A 22,275-nucleotide genomic window follows, 5' to 3' on the forward strand; every position below is an offset into this window, starting at 1 on the left:
TGAGACGCTTTAGTATATGATTAAAGAGAGAAAATTAGTGCTTAATATTAGTTGGTGAGCTATTTTCTTTTATGGTTTTTGAAAAAAAAATATTGACTAATTTTTTGTTTTTTAAAAATAATTAATTCAAATTTTATAATATGAAATTTGTTTAAATAAAAATCAGTAATATTTTATAAAAATAATATAAAATAATTAAATATTTAAACATTTTTATAAAAATATAACAAAACATTTTATACTCAAAATTAACCAAAATTTTTAAACTATAAAATAAATTTCCATTTCTAAACTTTAAAATGGATTTCTCTTTTTAAATAGATTTCCATCTCTAAACTTTAAAATGGATTTCCATTTTTAAATTGGCTCGTGAGGACGTTTCAAATATTTATTTTGGAAATCAAACCATAATAATTGGGGCAACACACGAACATCTACTTTCCCACCATAATCAATACAATCGAAGAACTTAGCTTCCCAACCATAGTTAATTTATCTCCAAAACTTTTACAATTATTTCTGTGTCCATGTAGATAGTATACAGACTTAACTTATGGTCCTCGTTTCTTATATCTAAGTATGAAGAACTATTCGTATTTTTTCTATTAATAATTTAAATAGAATATTTTATTATGTGTTTTTATTATAATTGTACGTTTTGTCACGACACTTAAACTTCAAGTTTGGATGTTGGCTTCACCCAAAAAAAGGTTTTTTTTGTTAAATTAAAAAATAATTTATTATTTTAAAGGTGTTATATGATATTTAATATTATACTTATAATTTTAGAATTCTGTTGTTTTGAACAAATATTTTTTTGTTTTTGTTATAAGATTTTTTTGGAAAATTTAGATAGTGAATTTTTTTAAGGGATTGAAAAAACTATCTTAAATTGTTGTAAATTTTATATTCTATTTTATATAAAGTAATTTTGTGAAAATTAAAGTTTTTATTTTGTAAATCATTTTGATATCTTTATTCTACATATTTTTTTAAAGTTCCGTGTAATTGTTTTTGGAATTTTTATATTAACTATAAATTATTCACATTCAAAATCACAGGTTTTATTTCACTGTATTTTCCTACGTATATTTAATGGAAATTAAAATTTGTGACTGACCTAAAATTAATGACTAACAAATTATTATTTATATTATATATAATTTTTATTTTAAAAATATCAAATAAATGAATTTTGTATATATTTTATATCTTTTTTTATTGCAGATTTTTAAAATTTCGTTTCATTAATAGTGAAGATATATTTCAAAAATCTACCACTAATAACCATGCAAAGGAAATAAATAACAATCTATATAACCATGCAAAGGAAATAAATAACAATCTATACATATTAATAGTTGAGAATCTATAGATTAATAGTTGAGAATCTATATATTTATAGATGAGAATAATTAGTAAAATGTAAAATTTTTCTAAAATTTATTTGGTACAAACAAATACAAACTACATATTTTTTTTTTTTTTTTTGTAAGTTGGGGTGGGACCTTTACATCAATCTCAATACAACATCAATCGCCTCTGCAGGACTCGAACTGATATATGATATATAAGTTTTTTTTGGTCAAATATAAATATTTATTATTTAGATTTGATGCGGTATAACAATTTTTTGTTCAGGTCAATTTGTGTTAATTCTGTTGAGAGACTCATTTTATAATTAAGTATAGAGTTGTACATGTTTTTTTATCTTTCCATATTTTTTTAAAATAAAAATTATGTTCAAAATAGAAAAATAATGTTGATTATAATTAACTTCATATATATCTATATATAGAAAAAAAAAATTAGTTTTTTATGATTAAAATTTTTATTTGATGGTATGTATACTCTAATAACATTCAAAAATATAATTTTAATAATAAATATTTTACACTCTAAAAAAAATTATGCTTGAAGAAATTTGATCCTTCTAAACTCATATTAAAACCTACTTAAAATAAATCTATGCTGTGTCTATATTCAACTCAACTAAACTCAGCTAATAGGCACAGTCAGATTTTTTCTATTCTCTCCCCATGAAAATTAGAAAGAAAGCATAATAAATCGAAGACAACTCTTTCAACATTTTTTAACCTAGCCGATCGGCGATGACCATAAGTATTTACCTGCATTGTTGTTCATATATAGCCGATGACCATAAGTATTTACCTGCAGTGTTGTTCATATACGGAATCTACACCATTATGCTATTATGTAAATACAAGCTTATTATATTAATGCCAATAGTGATAACGGCTGCCTCCTTTCATTGCGCTGGTACTAATATAACAACGGTGGCTGATTGCTATTCACAGTATTACTAATCATGGTTCAAATGATCTTTTTGCACTTGATTCCAACAATGCATCCCATCACCTTCTGTTTTCTTTCTTAAGGTTGTTTTGAATGGCAAACATTAAACCCTATATTTGTTGGAATGATAATTTAAACTGCTGTGGAGCGATAGCGACCGCAGTGTTCTGTTTCCATAAAACCTCCATTTGAGTTCCCTGCGATGCGATCAAGTCGCAGATCGTATATCACACATTTCCTTGTCAACCTTCATTGCGTTCCTTCGATTGTATGCGATTGCGATTTCGCGATGCAATCTGATCGCATATCGCAAATCGCATAATTCAACGGTTATGGAAGCGGCGGCACATCTTTTCTCTTCCGCCGATGTGATGGTGCGATATTGTGATGGGCCACGCATTAAATTCCGATAAGATATTTTCAGCCGTGTAATTAATGATATTTACCGTGGTTGGTAAATGTAGGTGAAATTTTTAATTTTATTGTTTTCTATTTTACGGAAGTATGGGCACAAGCAAAACGTATGTAAGATATTTTTGTGTTGTTCATTATATATAAAAATGCAAGGGCAGACACAGCGGTAGGGAATTAAAAGAGTGAGCTTTGTAATCTCTAAAATGCACAGCAGTGCTGAGATAATGGAATTGGTTTATGGAACTGAAGCGCTCCTCTAGTAACCCCTCTGAAGACGAAGACTATTTTGTAACAATTTTTTTTTGTTATGATTAAGATCCTGTATTGAAATAGAGCTTTGTTCTCTGTGCAATTTCTTTTGTGTTTGAAATCACCAGAAATTTACAACATGGTATCAGAGCTAGTCTAGGCACTCAGTGAGTCAAAAACAGAGTCTGTTTTTCACTGTAGGAGCTATAAGAAACTTATTGAGAAGATTTTCTCCAGCAAAGAATGTTTTTGCTTGTTTTTGTTTATACAATCAGTATCTCTTCTTTATTTATACAGGTTAAGATGGCAGATGCTGGAACTGGTTTGACAAATTCCCAACTGCCACAGTTTAATGGGAAAATCACAGCTATTGGTCCATAACAATGAAAGCATTGTTTGCTTCTCAAGGAATATGGGAGCTGGTTGAAACTGGCTATACTGAACTTGCAGATGTAACAGCATTGCCTTCTTTGATAGTAGCAGAAAGAGACCAGTTGAAGAGCAACAGGAAGAAGGATGCCAAAGCCCTCTTTTTTATCTTCCCATCAGTACATGAAAGTGTTTTTCCATGGACTGCAGTAACAACAAAATCCAAGGAGGCATGGGATATTCTCAAAACTGCCTATCAAGGCATGGAGAAGGTGAAGACTGCAAGGTTGCAGACGTTGAGGAGAGACTTTGAAACACTCAGCATGAAGGAATGTGATACAATAGATTCATTCTTCACTCAGGTTATTGGGTTGATAACCCAGATAAGATCTCACGGTGAGATTCTTGAAGAAAGAAGGATTGTAGAGAAGATCTTGAGAATTTTACCCTCAAGGTTTGAAGCTATTGTGGTAGCAATAGAAGAAACAAAAGATCTCTCACAGTTCACAGTAGATGAACTGAGTGCTTCACTTATGTCTCATGAACACAGATTGAGTAGAGGAACAGATTCCTCTTTTGAGCAAGCATTCAAGACTGAGATGTCTTTTGGCCAAGGAAAAGGTTGAGGTAGCGCAAATAACAGAGGTCGTGGAAGAAGCCAAAACAAAGGCAGAAATAATCCTGCAAGCACAAGCAGAAGGAGCTGCAATCAGAACCAAGATGAAGGTTCAAGCAAACAACAAGCTCATGGGCAAAGGTATGACAAATCCCAAGTCCAATGTCATTATTGTAAGAAATATGGGCACTACACCAATGAATGTAGGAAAAAACAAAATGACATGAATAGTAGACAAAATGCTAATTTTACAAATGAAGAAGATAAGAATCCAAAGATTGTGCTGTTAACATGTAACATAGCACAAGACGAACAAGAAGATTTTTGGTTCTTAGACTCAGGTTGTAGTAATCACATGACTGGAAATATTGGAATGTTTGCCAATCTGGATGAAAATGTGAAATCTGAGGTAACAACAGGAACTAATAGTAAGATATCTGTCAAGGGTAAGGGCAGAGTCAGTATCCAAGCAAGAAATGGAGAACAGATGATTGTGCCAGAGGTATATTATGTACCTAGTCTGAAATGTAATCTTTTGAGCATTGGAAAACTCATTAACAAAGGTTACAATGTGTTCTTCAAAGATGATATGTGTACAATCAGAGACATACCTCCAAGTAAGAAGGTCATTGCACAGGTGCAGATGACCAGCAATAGAATGTTTCCTCTCAAACTCAGGGCAGATTTGAAGGGAGGAAGAACTATTGCAGCTGTAATAGAAGAAGTATTTCAGGAACAAGTGAAAGATGAGAATTGGTTGTGGCACTTGAGATTTGGACATCTCAATTTCGAAGGCTTGAATCTGTTGCACAGAAAGGGAATGGTAAAGGGATTGCCATTGATCGAGAAACTAGACAGCCTTTGTGAAGGCTGCATCTTGGGCAAGCAACACAAAGAAAGCTTTCCAGCAGGAAAGAGTATAAGGGCAAAAGCACCCTTGGAAATTGTTCACGTTGATGTGTGTGGACCGATGCAAATAACATCATTTGTCGGAAATAAATATGTTTTAACTTTCATTGATGATTACACAAGAAAGACATGGGTGTATATGCTGAAACAGAAGAGTGAAGTGTTTGAGAAATTCCGCCACTTCAAAACTCTTGTTGAGAAGCAGTGTGGGCATTATATCAAAGTGCTCAGAACAGATAGAGGAGGAGAGTACATCTCCAAAGACTTTTTGCGTTTTTGCAGAGAGAATGGCATACAAAAGTAGTTCACCGCGAGGTATACACCTCAGCAAAATGGTATTGCTGAAAGGAAGAATAGGACCATTCTTGACATGGTCAGAAGTATGCTGAAGGCAAAACAATTGCCGCATGAGTATTGGGCAGAAGATGTCACTTGCGCAGTTTACGTCTTGAATAGATGCCGAACTAAAGATGTCATGAACAAAATACCAGAAGAAGCATGGAGTGGTCAAAAGAAAACTGTCACTCACATGAGAGTATTCGGTTTTGTAGCATATGCACATGTACCGGATCAGCTAAGGAAGAAGCTTGACAATAAGGGGGAGAAGTGTCTTTATTGGCTATTCTGATGAGTCTAAAGCATACAAACTTTATAATCCATCCACCAAGAAATTGATAGTAAGCAGAGATGTGCAGTTCATTGAAGATGAAGCTTGGGATGGAAGCTTAGAGAAGACAGTGAATGTGAAGACAATTGTGTCTCAGGAAGAAGAAGAGGAAGGGACAACAGCAAATAATCCTTCCTTGGTGGCTCCTCCTCCACCACAACAAGTACGACAAACCACACCGCAAGCTGGAATTCGAACAACCTTGAGAAGTCAAGGAAGTGCTTCTCAAAGCACACCACAGGGATCAGAAATACCCTCAAGTTTGGATGGAACTCCAAGCACACCAAGAAGACCAAGATTTAGAAATCTGAATGAGATTTATGAACAAGGAGAGGTATGTAACAATATCGGTCTAAATTCATTATTCGCTTTGTATTGTCATGTTATTGACCCAGTTCATTTCGAAGATGTTGTAAATGAAGATAAATGGATAGAAACAATGAATGAATAAATTGGTGCAATTGAAAAGAGTAAAACATGGGAGTTAGTGGACCTCCCTGAAGGCAAAGATGTCATTGGAGTTAAATGGGTCTATAAGACAAAAAGTAATGTTGAAGGCAAGATTGACAGGCACAAAGCAAGACTTGTTGTGAAAGGCTACAAGCAGCAACAAGGCAAAGACTATGATGAAACGTTTGCACCAGTAGCAAGGATGGAAACCGCCAGAACAGTGTTGTCTATTGCAACACAACACAAATGGAAGATTTATCAGATGGATGTTAAATCTGCATTCCTGAATGTAGTGTTAAAAGAAGAGGTTTATGTTGAACAACCTCCAGGCTATGAAGTTGAAGACCAAGAGCATAAAGTCTGCAAACTGAAGAAGGCTCTTTATGGGCTGAAGCAAGCACCAAGAGCTTAGTACAGCAGAATAGATGCTTATCTGATTGAGAATGGGTTTGATAAGTGTGATGGTGAACCCACACTCTACATAAAGGAGAATGATGGTAAGATCCTTATTGTTGTTCTATATGTAGATGATTTCAATTTTACTAGCAATGATGCTTCTCTCATTACTGATCTTAAATCAGTCATGAAAAGTGAATTTGAAATGACTCACTTGGGCTTCTTAAGATATTTTCTTGGAATTGAAGTAGACCAAAGTGAAAATGGTGTTTTCATTTCTCAAGTTAAATATGTAGAAGCAGTGTTGAAGAGATTTAACATGCAGAACAGCAAGGCAGTTGTGACTCCAGCTATAATGGGGTTGAAATTGACCAAAGAAGACAACAGCAAGGATTTTGATCCAAAATTGTACAAAAACATAGTAGGCAGCCTTATGTACTTGACTGCAACTAGGCCGGACATTATGCACGCTGTGAGTTTAATCTCCAGATTTATGGAAAGACTGAAAGAGACTCATTGGCAGGCAGCCAAGAGGATTCTAAGGTATGTGAATGGAATGAAGGGGTTTGGTATTTTATACTCCTCTTCTGAAAGTTTCATGTTGACAGGTTACACTGACAGTGATTGGGCTGGAAGTGTTGATGATAGGAAAAGCACATCGCATATGTGTTTCATATGGGATTGGGAGCCATCTCATGGGCTTCCAAGAAGAAACCAGTTGTGTCTTTGTCAACAGCAGAGGCAGAGTATGTGGCAGCAACAGCAGCAGCATGCCAAGCAGTGTGGCTGAGAAGAATTCTCAGAGATTTGTGTCATGAACAAGAAAAGGGCACAACCATTTACTGTGACAATAGCTCAGCAATAGCATTGTCTAAAAACTCTGTTTTTCATAAAAGGACAAAGTACATAGACACCAAATTTCACTTCATAAGTGAATTGGTTAACAATGGTGAGATTAGTTTACAGCACTGCAGAATAGAGGATCAGTTAGTTGACATCTTGACAAAACCACTGGGAAAGAAAAGTTTTGATCATTTCAGGAAATGCCTGGGTATGTAGAAAAACCCAGCAGTTGAAATTAAAGGGGAGTGTTGGAATGATAATTTAAACTGTCGTGGAGCGACAGAGACTGCAGCGTTATGTTTCCAGAAAACCTCCATTTGAGTTCCCTATGATGCGATCAAGTCGCAGATCGCATATCGCACATTTCCTTGTCAACCTTCACTCCATCCCTTCGATTGTCTATGATTGCGATTTCGTTATGTGATCTGATCACATATCGCAAATCGCATAATTCAACAGTTATGGAAGCGGCGGCACATCTTTTCTCTTCCGCCGATGTGATGGTGCGATATTGTGATGGGCCATGCATTAAATTTTGATAAGATATTTTCAGCCGTGTAATTAATGATATTTACCGCGGTTGGTAAATATAGGTGAAATTTTTAATTTTATTGTTTTCTATTTTACGGAAGTATGGGCACAAGCAAAACGTATGTAAGATATTTTTGTGTTGTTCATTTATATAAAAATGAAAGGGAAGACACAGCAGTAGAGAATTAAGAGAGTGAGTTCTGTAATTTCTAAAATGCACAGCAGTGCTGAGATAATGGAATTGGTTTCTGGAACTGAAGCGTTCCTCTAGTAACCCCTCTGAAGAGGAAGACTATTTTGTAACAATTTTTTTGTTATGATTAAGATCCTGTATTGAAACAGAGCGTTGTTCTCTGTGCAATTTCTTTTGTGTTTGAAATCACTAGAAATTTACAACAATATTGTCTCGCAATAATTGCCTACCCAAAAAAGGTCTGAAACATAAATGGGCAGGATTCATGGGTTGCCATGCCTATTCATGGTTTCAGTACATATTAGAATGTTGTTATAACATTTTAAACAAACAGATATTTGCCAAATATTCGGTTTTCAAAGTACTCGTGATAATTATCTTAATATCTCTACGTAGAAATGAAAGGAAAAACTTCTAATTAAAATTTTAAATTCTTGATACTTAATTTTTAATTCAAAATTAACTAATCATAACTGATAACTCATTTATCTATAATTCTCAATACTTAATATTTAAATTTTTAGTTGTGTAATCTTAAACAGATTAATCTCATAATATCTAATATACTTTATTTCTAACGACTAATTCATTAATCCTAAACCACTTACCTACTTGTAAAAGCCATATCAAACATCTAATAGCATGTTTGTCTATTTGTGGATGGATTTATCTGAAAGAGTTACGACAGTACTTGTTATTGGATTATTATGATATGTGTGGAGAGAAGGACGAGTTCATGTTTTTATTATACAATTATGTAAGAAATGCCTGCCTAATGCTTATAGATATATTTATGATAAAGAATTTAAATAAAATTTTAGTAATTAAATATTATTTTTAAATTATTTTTATTCTTTATTTTTTAATTTAACCATTTTTAAATATTTTTTAAAATCATTTATTTAAATTATATGTAAATAAATAAATATAATTTTTTTTTTTTTAATTTTAATATTTCATAAAAATATAATTTAATATTTTTATAAATTATATTTCAAGAATTATTTCTACATTTTATTATCTATATATATATATATATATATATATTTCCAAAATTAATATTACATTTAACTATGATTAGCATGCATATATTAGAATTCAATTGTTAGCTTTGGCTAAGCCAAAAACATGACTAAATAACTTACTAAGGAATGTTATAGAGATATCAACATGATGTTTATATGAGATATGTATGATTCTAGATTTGATATTTAATCCATGTTTGTTTTTATTATCGCTAATGAAATAGAAATATAGTTTGCTTGTGACTTGTACTATATTTTCACTACAATAAGAATGTCATTACATAGTAAATACAATAAGAACCTATTTTAATTATAAATGAAGCATATATTAGGCATTTGATCTTGTGTAAGCTTAAGCAGGTTGTATTTAATTCCTATATGCTTTTGTTTAAGGAAAAAAAGTATTATCTTTTCTATATAAACATGAATGTTACCTTTTATTAAAACCCATCATCATATCCTTCAATTTAGAAGTTTAAGATATTAGCTTAATCAATTTTCATTATTTTTCTAGAGCATTTGTCTAAGTTTCATTAGGCATTATGTTTAAATCTACATGTATAAGGAACATGTATAGATATTGATATGATTATTTAGGATGATACCCATGAACCTGGGGAAGTATCTTTATGGATTTCCCATATAGCTTTTCTTGGGAAAGAAAATAGAGATTCTATTTAAACCAAGTTAAAAGGGGTTTGTTTAGATATATATTGTTGTGTTGTCAATTTTCCTTATCTAATTTATATCATATTATTATGTGAAATATTGAAGAGTATGGTAAAATCTATAGTCACAAAAGGTTGAAAACAAAATATAGTTACATTAGAAACTAACATGTCCATAGCCTACACAACCTTTGTCACTATAAAAGGAAAATAACAATTATAATAGTGTATACTTTGTAGATAAGGAAAATTTCCTTTTGATGTGAAATCCTTAGGGCATCTTATTAGGGTTTCTTTTATTTGATTCCTCTTTAACATGGAAATTTATTGTGATTTCTTCTTACTTATTTTTCTATTATTATATTCTTTTCATCAAAACGATTGCTGAAATAATGATGATCACAAAGACAATAAATGACACCTGAAATAGGCTCTTAGCAAGGGAAAAACCCAAAACAACTAATCTTCATATAAAATCACTTTTAAAAGAGTCTTCCAATACCCAAGACTTCAAAAACAAAATCGTCCCAAAAACTACTTATCCATCAAAACTGACCTTCTTCAATATCAACAAGACGACATCCTTCAAAGCAAGAGTTTCATCCTTCAAAGCCCTTTGGACTTGTGGAAATGCTAGAGACCATATGGATCTTGCACGTGTGATTTTGAATAGAGTGTATACATCCCTCCTTCTTCACTAAGATTTCTTCTTTTCTTCCAAAGTCCTGACATTTTATTATTCTTTGCAAGATATATTTGAGTGGTGTATATCTCAAGGTGGTCAAAGTACTTTCTTTATATAATCATCTCATAGGCTAGAATGGGCCTGTCTAGGCTCACTTCAGGAAGGTTTTCCAACTTGATCTTGGGTCTTTCTAGACTCTTTTAATCAACAAAATAATATTTTCTTTCTTGATACACATGCCAAATAAGGTATATTACATCCTGACAAAGATTTTGACTAAAGACTAAAACCATAGACCACTTAATAGGTGCTTTTACGTAGTGACCAATGGCAATGAGAATGACATTCATGCTTAAATAAATAATTTTTCTTTTACAATATTTTTTTTAATAAATCTTTAAAAAGGCCATAATCCAAATATCAATTATGAAAACAAACCATAGTAACACCTTTAACAAATAAATTCTTAATAGTGTAGTGAAGAGAGAGGAACTTGTTTTAAGATAGCTCTGGCATCGTGCTCTGCAACCTAGGGTTTTGGCTCATCTTTGCAATGCACATTCTGCATTTTCTCTGACTTCTCTCAACGAACGCCTACCTCGTAGTGACAGAAGATTGCTGTTATACCCGGGTACGCAATTGCTTTCCCCCAGGGGGGCTTCAATGCCTTCCCCCTCACTAGAAAGTAGTCCTCAAGTGATGAATACGACCAGGCCTTCAGGACCAGAATAGGACGACACGGAAAAATGGGACCCCATGAAGCAGGAAATGACAAAAGACTCCACTGTGCAGTCTAACAAAAGCAATGAAGAACAAGAGGGAAAGTCCAAGCAACAGGAAACGCCAAAGATTACCTTAGCGACATGTAGACCCATTGCAGCTGAAAGACCCAAAATAGAACTTCCCAGCCACAGAATCAATAGTCAGATCCAATACATGAAGGACCATGCGCTCATTGGAAAATTTATTGGATTTTGGCTGACAGAAAAAGCTCTACAAGGATAGATCTCTACCAAACAGAAACCCAAGGGACATGTTACCCTACAGCTAGGAACAAAAGGGTTTTTCACAGTGATTTTTATTTGCATCAAAGATTGGAACAGGGTCATGGATGAAGGTCCCTACTTCTTCAACTCTGCTGGTTTGTATTTAAGGGCATGGAGAGAGAGATTCAACCCTGACAAGGAGGATCTCAGTTGGCCGCCAGTATGGATCAGGATGTACTCACTCCCATCGAAATACTGGGATGAAAAATCGATCAGAGACATTTGTAAAGGGCTGGGAGAGTTCATCAAAATTGATGAAGAAATGAAGTTACGTTGATATACCTCCTATGCCCACATTTGTGTCTTCATGTGCCTAGACAAAGCCCTTCCGATTCAGTAAGTCTCTTCCATGATGACTATGAATGGATTCAACCCTTAGATTTTGAACATGTTCCCCTTCGCTGTCGTAAGTGCCATGCCCTTGGGCATCTTTTCAGAGATTGCCCACTAAATGCCAAACCTCAAGCCTCTGAACCCGCAGGCAAGGTGGACCATTGAGGGCTTCACTAAGGTTGCAAACCATAAAAGATCGCATAGAAAACCTTCCTCTAGGAAAAAATCTTAGCACGACGCTACTTCCATCCCCTCCATGAGCAAAAACTTCGAGGTTCTTGCCAAAGATTCTGAAGACCCACCCCAAAACTCTGTGCCAATCCCACCGCTGATCATCCCTTCCCCTCCGCCCCCTCTTTCTGCCTCCTCTCCCACTACCCTACCTCCAAAAGTCTTCATGGGGACTCCTAAGGTGACTCACAAGAACCCTGATGGGAAATCCAATGAAATGGATGTTGATGGTCTCCCCAGCCAAACTATGCACTTAGCTCTCACCTCAGCGGAACGTAGTCAAACGCAACTCATGGATGAAGAGCCGGAAAGCATAGATTTAGGTGGATTAGACATTTTTAAGTTGGGACAAGTATGCAGAAATAAGGAATATGATAGGATCCAAGCACATCAGCTCAAGACTTTGGAAGTCATCATATCCAGGGCCTATCAGCAACAATAACTAGGAATACAACTAGGCAGTCAATGGGATGGCTACTTCCTTCCTAGAGACTCCAAAAAACATGGAAGAAAGACAAATCTCCAGAGAACTATTGCCATAGGGAAAATCCTGGTTGACTCAGGTAGATATGCTAAATTGACAGAGTATTACAAGCCCACTACTAACAGTGAATTATGAAGCTCACTTGATGGAATCTAAGAGGGCTCAATAGCCCTGGGAAACTCTGAAGGATAAAAAATATGATAAAGCAGGAGCAACCCCAGATATTCTTTTTGTAGGAAACAAAATGTAACAATAACACTTTGGGAAACATCCTCTCTAAATCATGGCCAAGTTGTCAATCGATTGCAGTGGACACTTCGGGTGCCTCCAGAGGTCTAGCAATTGCCTGAAACAAGCAAGCGATAATGCTTTCAGATTTCCATGCCTCTCATCACATTATATAGGCAACGTTTCATATAATCGGCACCAACATTCATGGTTATCTCACAAATGTTTTCTTCCCACAAGAAGAAACCAACAAAATCGCTCTTTTAGACACAATAGAAGCTCTTAACTTCAATAGGTTCCATCCTTTATGGATCATTGGGGGAGACTTCAATATGATCATCAAGTTAGAGGAAAAGAAGGGAGGTCGAGCCAAGCTAGAACAGGAAAATGACCACTTCAAGGAATTTATCCAAAACAACTTGCTAATAGATATGAAATTGTCCAATGGAATGCACACTTGGAGCAATCGCAGGGCTGGGTGGCAACAAATTGCTTCAAAAATCGATAGATTCCTCATCATTGATAACGCAGTGCATCTCGGTGGCGACCTCTCAACATTTATTCTTCCATACTCTGGCTCTGACCATTGGCCGATCTCTCTCCAATGGCAAAGGCCAGGCAACTCGACCAGATGTCCATTCCAATTCGAGGCATTCTGGCTCTCCCATCCCACCTTCGACGATCTCATCAGATCCACTTGGAACAACTTCCCAGTGCCAGGAGGATCAAAAATGTTCCAGTTTCAATAGAAACTCAAATTCCTGAAAGCCCAAATCAAACGCTGGAATCAAGAGACTTTTGGAAACATCTTTAAGGCACAACAAGATCTAAACAAAGAAATGAGAGATCTCCATCAACAGATAATCACAAAGGGATACAAGGACGGGACTTTGGAATTGGAAAGGCACATTCACAATCAATTGGAGGAGAGGAGAAAGCAGGAAGAAATTCTTTGGAAGCACAAATCTAGGATTCAATGGCTGAAAGAAGGAGAAAGGAACACTAAATTGTTCCACAGAACTACAATTCAAAGAAGAATGCACAATACCATCTCTTTCATACAAAAGCAAGGAGGGGAAAGAGTGAAAAACCATGCAGAGATTGAGCAGGAACTCATCAGTCACTTCCAGGAGGTCCTTCAAGAACCCCAAATTGATAGACGACCAGCCATAAAAAGATCACTCAAAATGTGCCAAAAATTATCACAAAAGAACACAGCCATCTCCTTCTTCGACCTATAGCGCCTCAGGAAGTGGATTTGGCCATGAACTAGCTTAAGGAGGGAAAAGCTCCTGGTCTGGACGGCTTCACCACTACTTTCTTCCACTCTTTCTGGGATCTTATAAAAGAGGAAGTGTGGTAAGTGGTGGAGGAATCGCTCACTCTTCATTGGCTGCTGCCCTCTCTTAATTCAACTTTTGTCGCCCTCATCCCCAAAGAAGAGAGCACCCTCACTCCGAACAAATTTCTCATGATTGCTCTTTGCAATGTCATATACAAGGTTATATCTAAAGTCATTGCCAACATGTTGAAGCCGCTTCTGCCCTTGCTCATATCACCTGAACAATCTGGATACGTTGAAGGAAGAAAAATCTTGGATGGCATTATCCTCACTCATGAGATCATACACTCCCTCAAGAACACCAAACAGGCAGGTATGATTCTCAAGATTGACCTTTCCAAAGCTTTTGATAAGTTAAGTTGGACTTATATTCAAAAAATGTTAAATGCCTTTGGTTTCTCACCAATGTGGGTTCGCTGGATTTAGAGCTTAATTTCTACAACCTTCTTCTCAATCCTCATAAATGGCATTCCCTCTCAAACTTTTAGTCCCTCCAGAGGCATCAAGAAAGGAGATCCCTTATCCCCCTTCCTTTTCGTTCTAATGGCTGAAGGTCTGGGTCGCCATATCAAGCAAGCCCTTCTCTCCCAGCATCTCAAAGGAATATCCATTCACAATTCTCCAGCCATCACTCATCAACAATTCGTTGATGACAACATGCTTTTTGGGTACCCCTCTGTTCAGGAAGGCTCCATCTTTAAATCCCTCTTAAATGATTTCTCTGACGCTTCAGGAACCAGCATAGATAAGGCAAAATCATAGATTTTCTTTTTTCACACCCCTCCTATTACTCAACATGCTATTGTCCGCATTCTCAGCTTCTCCATAGCCTTCTTGCCTTCCAAATACCTAGGTGCCCCCCTTATAGAATCTGCAATGAAGCATGCCTCCTGGCGTATGTTTCTTGAGAAATTGGAATCTCGTCTCACTTTATGGACTCACGAAACTCTGAACATAGCTAGCAGATCAGTGCTAATCAAAGCTATGCTTCAAGCAATGCATCTCTATCTCTTCTCAATACTAGCAACACCTAAATGGGTCCTTAAAAAAATTAGAGCTCTATAGCACAATTTTCTCTAGGGCGCATCTGGCACAAATTGCAAATGGGCCCTTGTCAAATGGACTATAGCATGCAAGCCAAAAGAAAAGGGGGGCATAGGTCTACGAGATCCTAATCATAGTAACGAAATCATGGGCACCAAAATATGGTGGCAATGGCTCTCTGTGCCCAATAAGCCTTGGGCAGCCATCTGGACAGCCAAATACGCCAATCATAGACCAGTGGAGGAGCTTATTAGATTCACTCCTACTAAAAAAGGATCGCTAATTTGGAACGCTGCTAGACAACACTTCCTGCTGATCCAACAACACAGCTTTTGGGAAATTAGAAATGGCAGCACTGTCCAATTCTGGACGAATGCCTGGAATCAACTCCTAAAGCTCAAAGACATCCTCTGCCCGCCTCCTTGCCAAGAATGGGAGGAGCAACAAAAGGAGTCTGTTAAGAAACAATGGATTCTAGAGACAGAACAAGGGTACACACAATGGAAGTAGATCGACAGACTGATCAGAAACGCAGATAACCAGACTAAAGAGGTCTTGGAGAGTGAGCTCCAAAAACATCACATTAGATACTCCGAAGGCAAAGATATCTTGAGATGGGGATATACTCCTAGAGGCTCCTTCACTACCAAAGAGGCTTACAAAATTACTTGCAAAGATTCAACGCCTCTGGATCCTATATGGGAAAGAATCTGGGCTCCGGGAACTTGGCCCAAAGTCTCCTTATTTCTCTGGCTCACTAGGCACTGGAAAATCCTAACATGGGACAATTTAAGGAAAAGAAACATTCATGGGCCCTCCATTTGTCCCAATTGTCATTCTCAGGAGGAATCGCTTCAACATCTCTTGGACTCATGTACTCTAGCCAACAAACTGTGGGAGAAATCCAGCTTCCGTTGCCAAAGAAAATGTCGAATGTCCGAGGATATTATCGACTCCATTCGCCATTGGCACCAAAGCCCTTATAAAAGTGCACTTCTCAATCAACTATGGAGACTAATACCCGGCCTTCTCCTCTGGACAATATGGAAAGAAAGGAACAAGCGTATCTTCAAAGACCAAAGCACTCCTTTAGAAATCATTTGGGGCAACTTCTGTCTCAATCTGAAAGAGACCTTGGCGCTTCAATCTTGGCTTTCGGATGACTTTCCCACGCTGGCAAATGAGACAGCCATTTGGGAAAACTGGAACATACAACTCCCTCAAGGAACTCCCACTCAGAGACCTTCAGAAAGCATAAACATCAGAAAGCACAGCTGGTCCCCCCCTCCAAGGCATAGTTTCAAACTCAACTTTGATGGAGCATCTAAGGGCAACCCCGGCAAAGCTGGATTTGGAGGCATTTTCAAAGATCATAAGGGTTCGCCACTCCTAATTTACTTTGGCACCATTGGATGGGACACGAATAACTCGGCTGAGCTGGAGGGTCTCTGGCAAGGAATCCTCCTTTCCTAGCAGCATGGCTTCCATCCTCTGGAGATAGAAGGTGACTCCCTAATCCTCATCAACTTAGCCAACCAACTTCTCAATGGGGCTCATGCGCATAAAATTGCCAACAATTGGAGACTTGAAGCCAAACTAGATGCCATAGAAAAATCGCTTAGCACCAATCGAGCAATAATATTCAATCATGTTAAGCGGGAAGGCAACAAGGCTGCAGATCTTCTAGCTAACCTGGGAGTGGAAAATGGGCATTCTCTTCTCTCTGAAGATCTAGACATAATTCAGAATCATGATAAAAAACAAGAATGCAAAATTTTGGTCCAAAAGGATGCTACTCCCCCAGATGCGGGTGCCATGCCAGGATGTTAATGCGATGGGACAGGGGTGGGGTGAGGTGGGACGACACCTGCCTACCCTATACCGCATAGTTAATTGCCAAACGAAGGAAGAAACTCGGCATAAGGGGATTGCAACATTCACTTGCTTCACTTCAAGCGGCTCTGATCCACCTAACCTGTCATCCGATATGTTCATCGCCTCCGCACACTCTGGAATGCATCGGACCTCGGCTCTCTTCAATGCCATAGTAATGGCGGGTGCTATTCGAGGCAGGACGGAGGGAGATAAATTTAGGCTCAGCCATGGGATGGCTATGGAACCTTTGTTGCTATGTCGGTCTGGTTATGGTCTGTATGGTGCTGGCTCTAGCGGTTTGAAAGGGGCGACTAAGCTAGAGATAGGCTCTGGCAGTCCTGAGGAGCTGCATTCGTCAATTCCCTGGTTTCTCTCTAGGGCCTCTGGTCCTCATTTGATGACTATCTGATTAGCCTGTGCTCTGCCATCGTGGGTGCCCGACCTTGTTTTCATAGTGCCGCTATGCCCCATATTTGCCATAGAATGAGGTGCCGCAGGGGTACTCCTCGGCGTGCGCCCTCCAGCCTATCCTCCAATTCTCCCTCCCTCTCCAATGATTTCATAGCCAGCCATTACCCTCGCACTCGCAGTGGGAGAGGGCATCTTCATCTACCCAGCCATTACCGTAATCCCCATTCTCTAACTCCTCGTCTTCTCCCTCATTTGGCTCTGTGATTTTCACTTTCAATTTCTCTTTGAATCGTGCAAGGATTACAGCTCACATCTCGGTGTTCTTTCATGAGGAAGACCAGGTGGGAGAGTCCAGCTCTCATCAGGAGGGCCCTAGTTCTCTCTCTATGCCGAATCTGTCTTCTTTGCAGCCTCCGGAGGTTCAAGCTCGCAATGCTCTGGAAGTGGTGATGGCGCCGACAGATCCTGGTCCTTCTGGAACTAATGCTGCTCATGCAAGGGATCTGCCTGATTTTGGTTGGTGCAGAATTGTGGAAGAACCTCCAGATGATTAATTCGCTCTCTGTTGCCTTTGTTTCATGTCATGCAACCCATAATAGCAGGCATATTTTTGTTCAAGCTGATAAGTGGGTTCACCTCTACAAGTTATGGTTCAAAATGCAAGTTTTTGTGAATTTTTGTAAGTACTGTAATATCAAGAAGGTCAACACTTATTCCCCTGCGTGGGATTTGATAACTGATTCTCAACCAAGTTCGCTGTCATGGGCATTGTTTTTGCTTTTCTCTGCCTCTCCTTCAGGACAGTTGTTTTGACTTCAGTCCAGATGTAATTTACCCCTTTAATGTTAATAAAGTAATTTTAGTTAGAAAAAAAAACAAATAAATTCTTAACAATTGAATCCTCAAATTAAATATGATTTCTAAATTTCATAATATTTTTTTAAATGATTTTAGGGTAGATTAACCATCTTTGAAACTTTTCTCATGTCTTGAACTTTGATCCAATTAAGCATCCTAACAATTTGTGTAACATATTCTTAATCTAAAAATATGCATCTTTTTTAATGTTGAATAAATGCTATAGTGAAGTGTATTCCCTTCCTTTTAGGTTACGAATTATGTTTTAGGATAAATGTCATAAAATATTGTAGTTTATATTTGTTAATGTTAAATTAATAATGATGAATGGGAAAATTAAATCTTATAGTATTGTTTTGGTAGGAATTATTAGATTAAGATGTGAAATGGATATATTAATTTCTTTCTTAAGCATACGGATTTCAATTGTGGTGGATAATAACCATTAGTAAGTCTACGCATATACAATTTTATTAGGAAAACATAAATAATGGTGGGAAGTGCCTCTCAGTAAGTATATTTATTTACATCTTATTCGTATCATTCTTTTATGCAAAGGATCACTTAAATTACGGTGGAAAGTAATTCACGGTAAATATTTTATTTAGTTGATTATGGGCTATGCATGACTATAGAAATCCATTTAACCATTGACCACAATTAGTTTAACATTGAGAAATGCAAGTTGTAATGTTTAGCTAATTTGGAAAAAAAAAAATTATTTTTCAATATTGTTGAAAAAAATAATTTTAAACATTTGATTGGACCATATCTTTGAATTTCTTATTACATCCTTTTTGTCATGTGGATAAGCAATTTTTTTGCCATAATTCTTAATTGCAATATTTAATCCATGTTTTTTAAATATTTGTGCAATGATTTTTCATTGTTAATCTTCATAGGAAAACCACCTAGAATTAAAATCCTTGAAAATAGTCATAGTCAAGTAAATAATATATTTATCATCACTACCCACCATAATTTAAGACATTATTTGCATAAAAAAATGAATAGGAGCAAGATGAAAATAATAAAAGATTTTATATGCAAACATAGGAGTGGTTACTACACACCAAAAATTTATGCAAGTCCTTATCCCTTAGTAGGCAATTAATGGACAAAGACTTTTCTTGTTTGAACATAAATAAATTGGTTTATTTTATACAATGTTTTTAAGGATATAAAAAATAATAATATTTTCTTCATATATTTAATACAACATGACAAACAAAAGAAGCGCCCCCCCTAACAAAAAAAATCAACACATATACTACATGGCTCGTTGACTTAGTTATTTCCAACACCCCTCGTCTTACAATTTTATAATCTAAAAAGTTTCCTTAACCAATTAGATGTAGATTTTATTTTTGATTTTGTCCTTCTCTTTCTAGACTGCGAATTGAAGTTAAAGCCATTTGGTACTCGCAATCATCATTCATTTCCTTAGTGATTCCTATTTGGCCTTACAACAATTGATGAAGAGATGTCAGCTTTTAGAAAGTTGAACACGAAATGATAGCCTACACAAAGCACGCGAGTTTACAAAAAGCACAAGATTGAAAACTTGGATTGAGGCCATTACAAATAGGTGGCATTTATACATGTAAATATAAAATATAAATTACACATTCTTTTTTGTTTTCTTTACATAAAATATAAATTACACATTAGTTTTTGTTTCCTTTATATAAAAATGTATGTCATTGCCAATGTGATTCAGGGTTTAATGACTAAGTTCTTCAATTAATTTGCATAATCAAATTTGATTTATTTTTTAACACAAAATCACAGAAGGAACTTTCTCTTTGGTTTTTCTTTTTTGGGGGTAATTTTCTCTCTATTAATAATGGTATCCATTAAATATTTAATGCAGGTCGCATCCCTTAGATATTTTTTACATAGTTTTACGGTTAAGGTTACGTCTAAATTAGAAATTTTGAAGTAATCAATGAGACTTTATGGTATTGCAAAGTAGTCAAATTTCTGCATGGAAAAGCATAGAAGGACATCAAATTCAAGGGTATTATTATTAAATCATATTTTTTTTACTACATTAAATGTTTATTTGCATAATCTCATGCTTTCATGGAATAGAAAATATTTAATTTTTTTAGTCCATTCTCTTTTTACATTTCCACAACCCTGCAGCGTGGAAAGTGCCTCTTGTGTTAGGAGGGGTGCATCTAGATGAATCCCTTCATAAATGTTCTTTGAAATTCAATCTATCGAGGTATCAAGTTTGAAATTTTGAATTTATTTTGAATTTTATAATAGATATTTTTTAAAATTCTAAAATCGAAAAAATTATTAGAAAAAATATATTACAACATGATATGCGTTGTGTTGTTGACTTCATATGAAAAACATTCGTGCATTTTAGTGGAGGTCCATGGCTTTGTTGAGGATATGAACTTGCCAGAATGGAGAGAGATTTCCTCATTCATCATCTAATTCTTAATTTCAAGTATTGATTAGCATATCCAGTAATGAAAATTCTTTGTATTAAAATTTCTATTAAATATCTAATTGAAGAGAATTTAAAACAAATGGCAGATGGAAACTACAACAACGAGATTATGCTATTGCATATCCATACATCAAGTTTGTGAAAGTTGCCAATCATTTTGGAAAATTTTCGAACTAGAGCTAATAATTTGCTAAATTACTAAGACTCGCAAATGAATTCCAACTATCTCCATTTTTCTGTCATATGTTAACAATTTGATTAAAAGAGTGGAATGGGTATTCAATACAGATTATACATCATGTTTGAAATAACTATATTTAACAATATTGTAATACTTGATGTTAATGTCTTTCCATTATGGTCATTGTTATCATATCTACTTTCATTGTTATTATATATACTTTATAAATGTTCTCGATCCCTACGGTACATTTATTTAATTTATTGTTAGTCCCGTAAGACACTTGGCCTAATATCTATGATTGATCTTCCCACTACTTGATCCAATGGCATAGGTTGCAAAGGGGCAATTAAGGGTAACCAACTTGTCCCAACTCATACTATTCGACCGTTCATTCTCATGCCTCATTGTAGGACTCTCATGTTTGCAACTTACACCCATGGTGCTGGGTTTTCTGTAAGTTCGCGGTTACAAGTATGTCCCTTATCCTTACGGGGTTCATTTGGCTCTGCTATCTTGCAGGACCATACTTGTTTTCTTCCACAGGCTTGTAATGATTTCTTATTTTTTTCATGTTTTCTACAGGTGACAACAAGGTTTCAATGGCTTCTCCATAGTCAACTACTGGAAAAAATCAGCACCTATCCACATAGGTGATAACTAGTCTTATCGAGAGTTCCTCCTTGTTACGTTAATATGTTTTGTCTGTTTGTTTTTGTTTTTTTGCTAATAAACAAGTTCCTAACTTTTCAGAGTCTTGAGGAAAAATAACCAAGATTTGGGTTCTCTAATAGGTAATGAACCTTAGTGCATAAACACACACAAACACACGTATTTCTACTTTTGCAAAGTTTAACCCCTAGAAAAACATGGCTAATTAAATCTTTGGTGTCTCATAACTTAGGAATTCATGCCTCGCCATTATTCAACATTATTTTGAGTTGGAAGTTTATGACTAAACTCAGGAGTGGAGTCACACAACTTTTTCGCTTTCGAGGTTGCATTTAATCTCACTCCTAAACTGTGTGAGGGTTTGCACTATTTTTTTTCTAGACAAAATCCTTTAATGTATGTTATTAAGAAAACGTTTTAAGGGTTTTCTCACATCCTTGAGGAATCCCTAGATAGTATTTGTACATTTTATGATTGTAAACATTATCAATGCAATTTACTTACCACATTTCAAGTAATCATTTGTTTATGTTAGCTTTTCAAGGGTTTGTTTCTCAAATTTAATAGAAAAATTCTCAATTTTTATTTTGTTCATTAGTCTTTCGCTCTGGTGGAATTGAATGATTATAATATAGTTTTTGGTCTGTGTAAGTTTTTTTATTGCACGGTGTTTATTTAATTAGTTTATTTCATAACCACTTCTTTAAAATTTAACTTTTGTGCATGCATGTACAATTTTCCTCTCTTTCCGTATTTTGCATGAATAATTGTT

General features: G+C 35.8%; 1 protein-coding gene across 1 annotated transcript; it reads left to right on the forward strand.

Moving 5' to 3' along the window:
* Nucleotides 1-15,972: 15,972 nt before the first annotated feature.
* On the forward strand, nucleotides 15,973-16,512 carry LOC149183983 (uncharacterized). Its single transcript, XM_089415175.1, has one exon. The coding sequence runs from the start codon at nucleotides 15,973-15,975 to the stop codon at nucleotides 16,510-16,512; it is 540 nt and encodes a 179-aa protein (XP_089271301.1).
* The last annotated feature ends 5,763 nt before the right edge of the window (nucleotides 16,513-22,275 follow it).

The sequence above is a fragment of the Pinus tabuliformis genome, chromosome 3_2 (genome assembly GCF_031772625.1).
Source record: "Pinus tabuliformis cultivar Carrire ecotype Pingquan chromosome 3_2, CPIR1, whole genome shotgun sequence".
NCBI lineage: Eukaryota > Viridiplantae > Streptophyta > Pinopsida > Pinales > Pinaceae > Pinus > Pinus tabuliformis.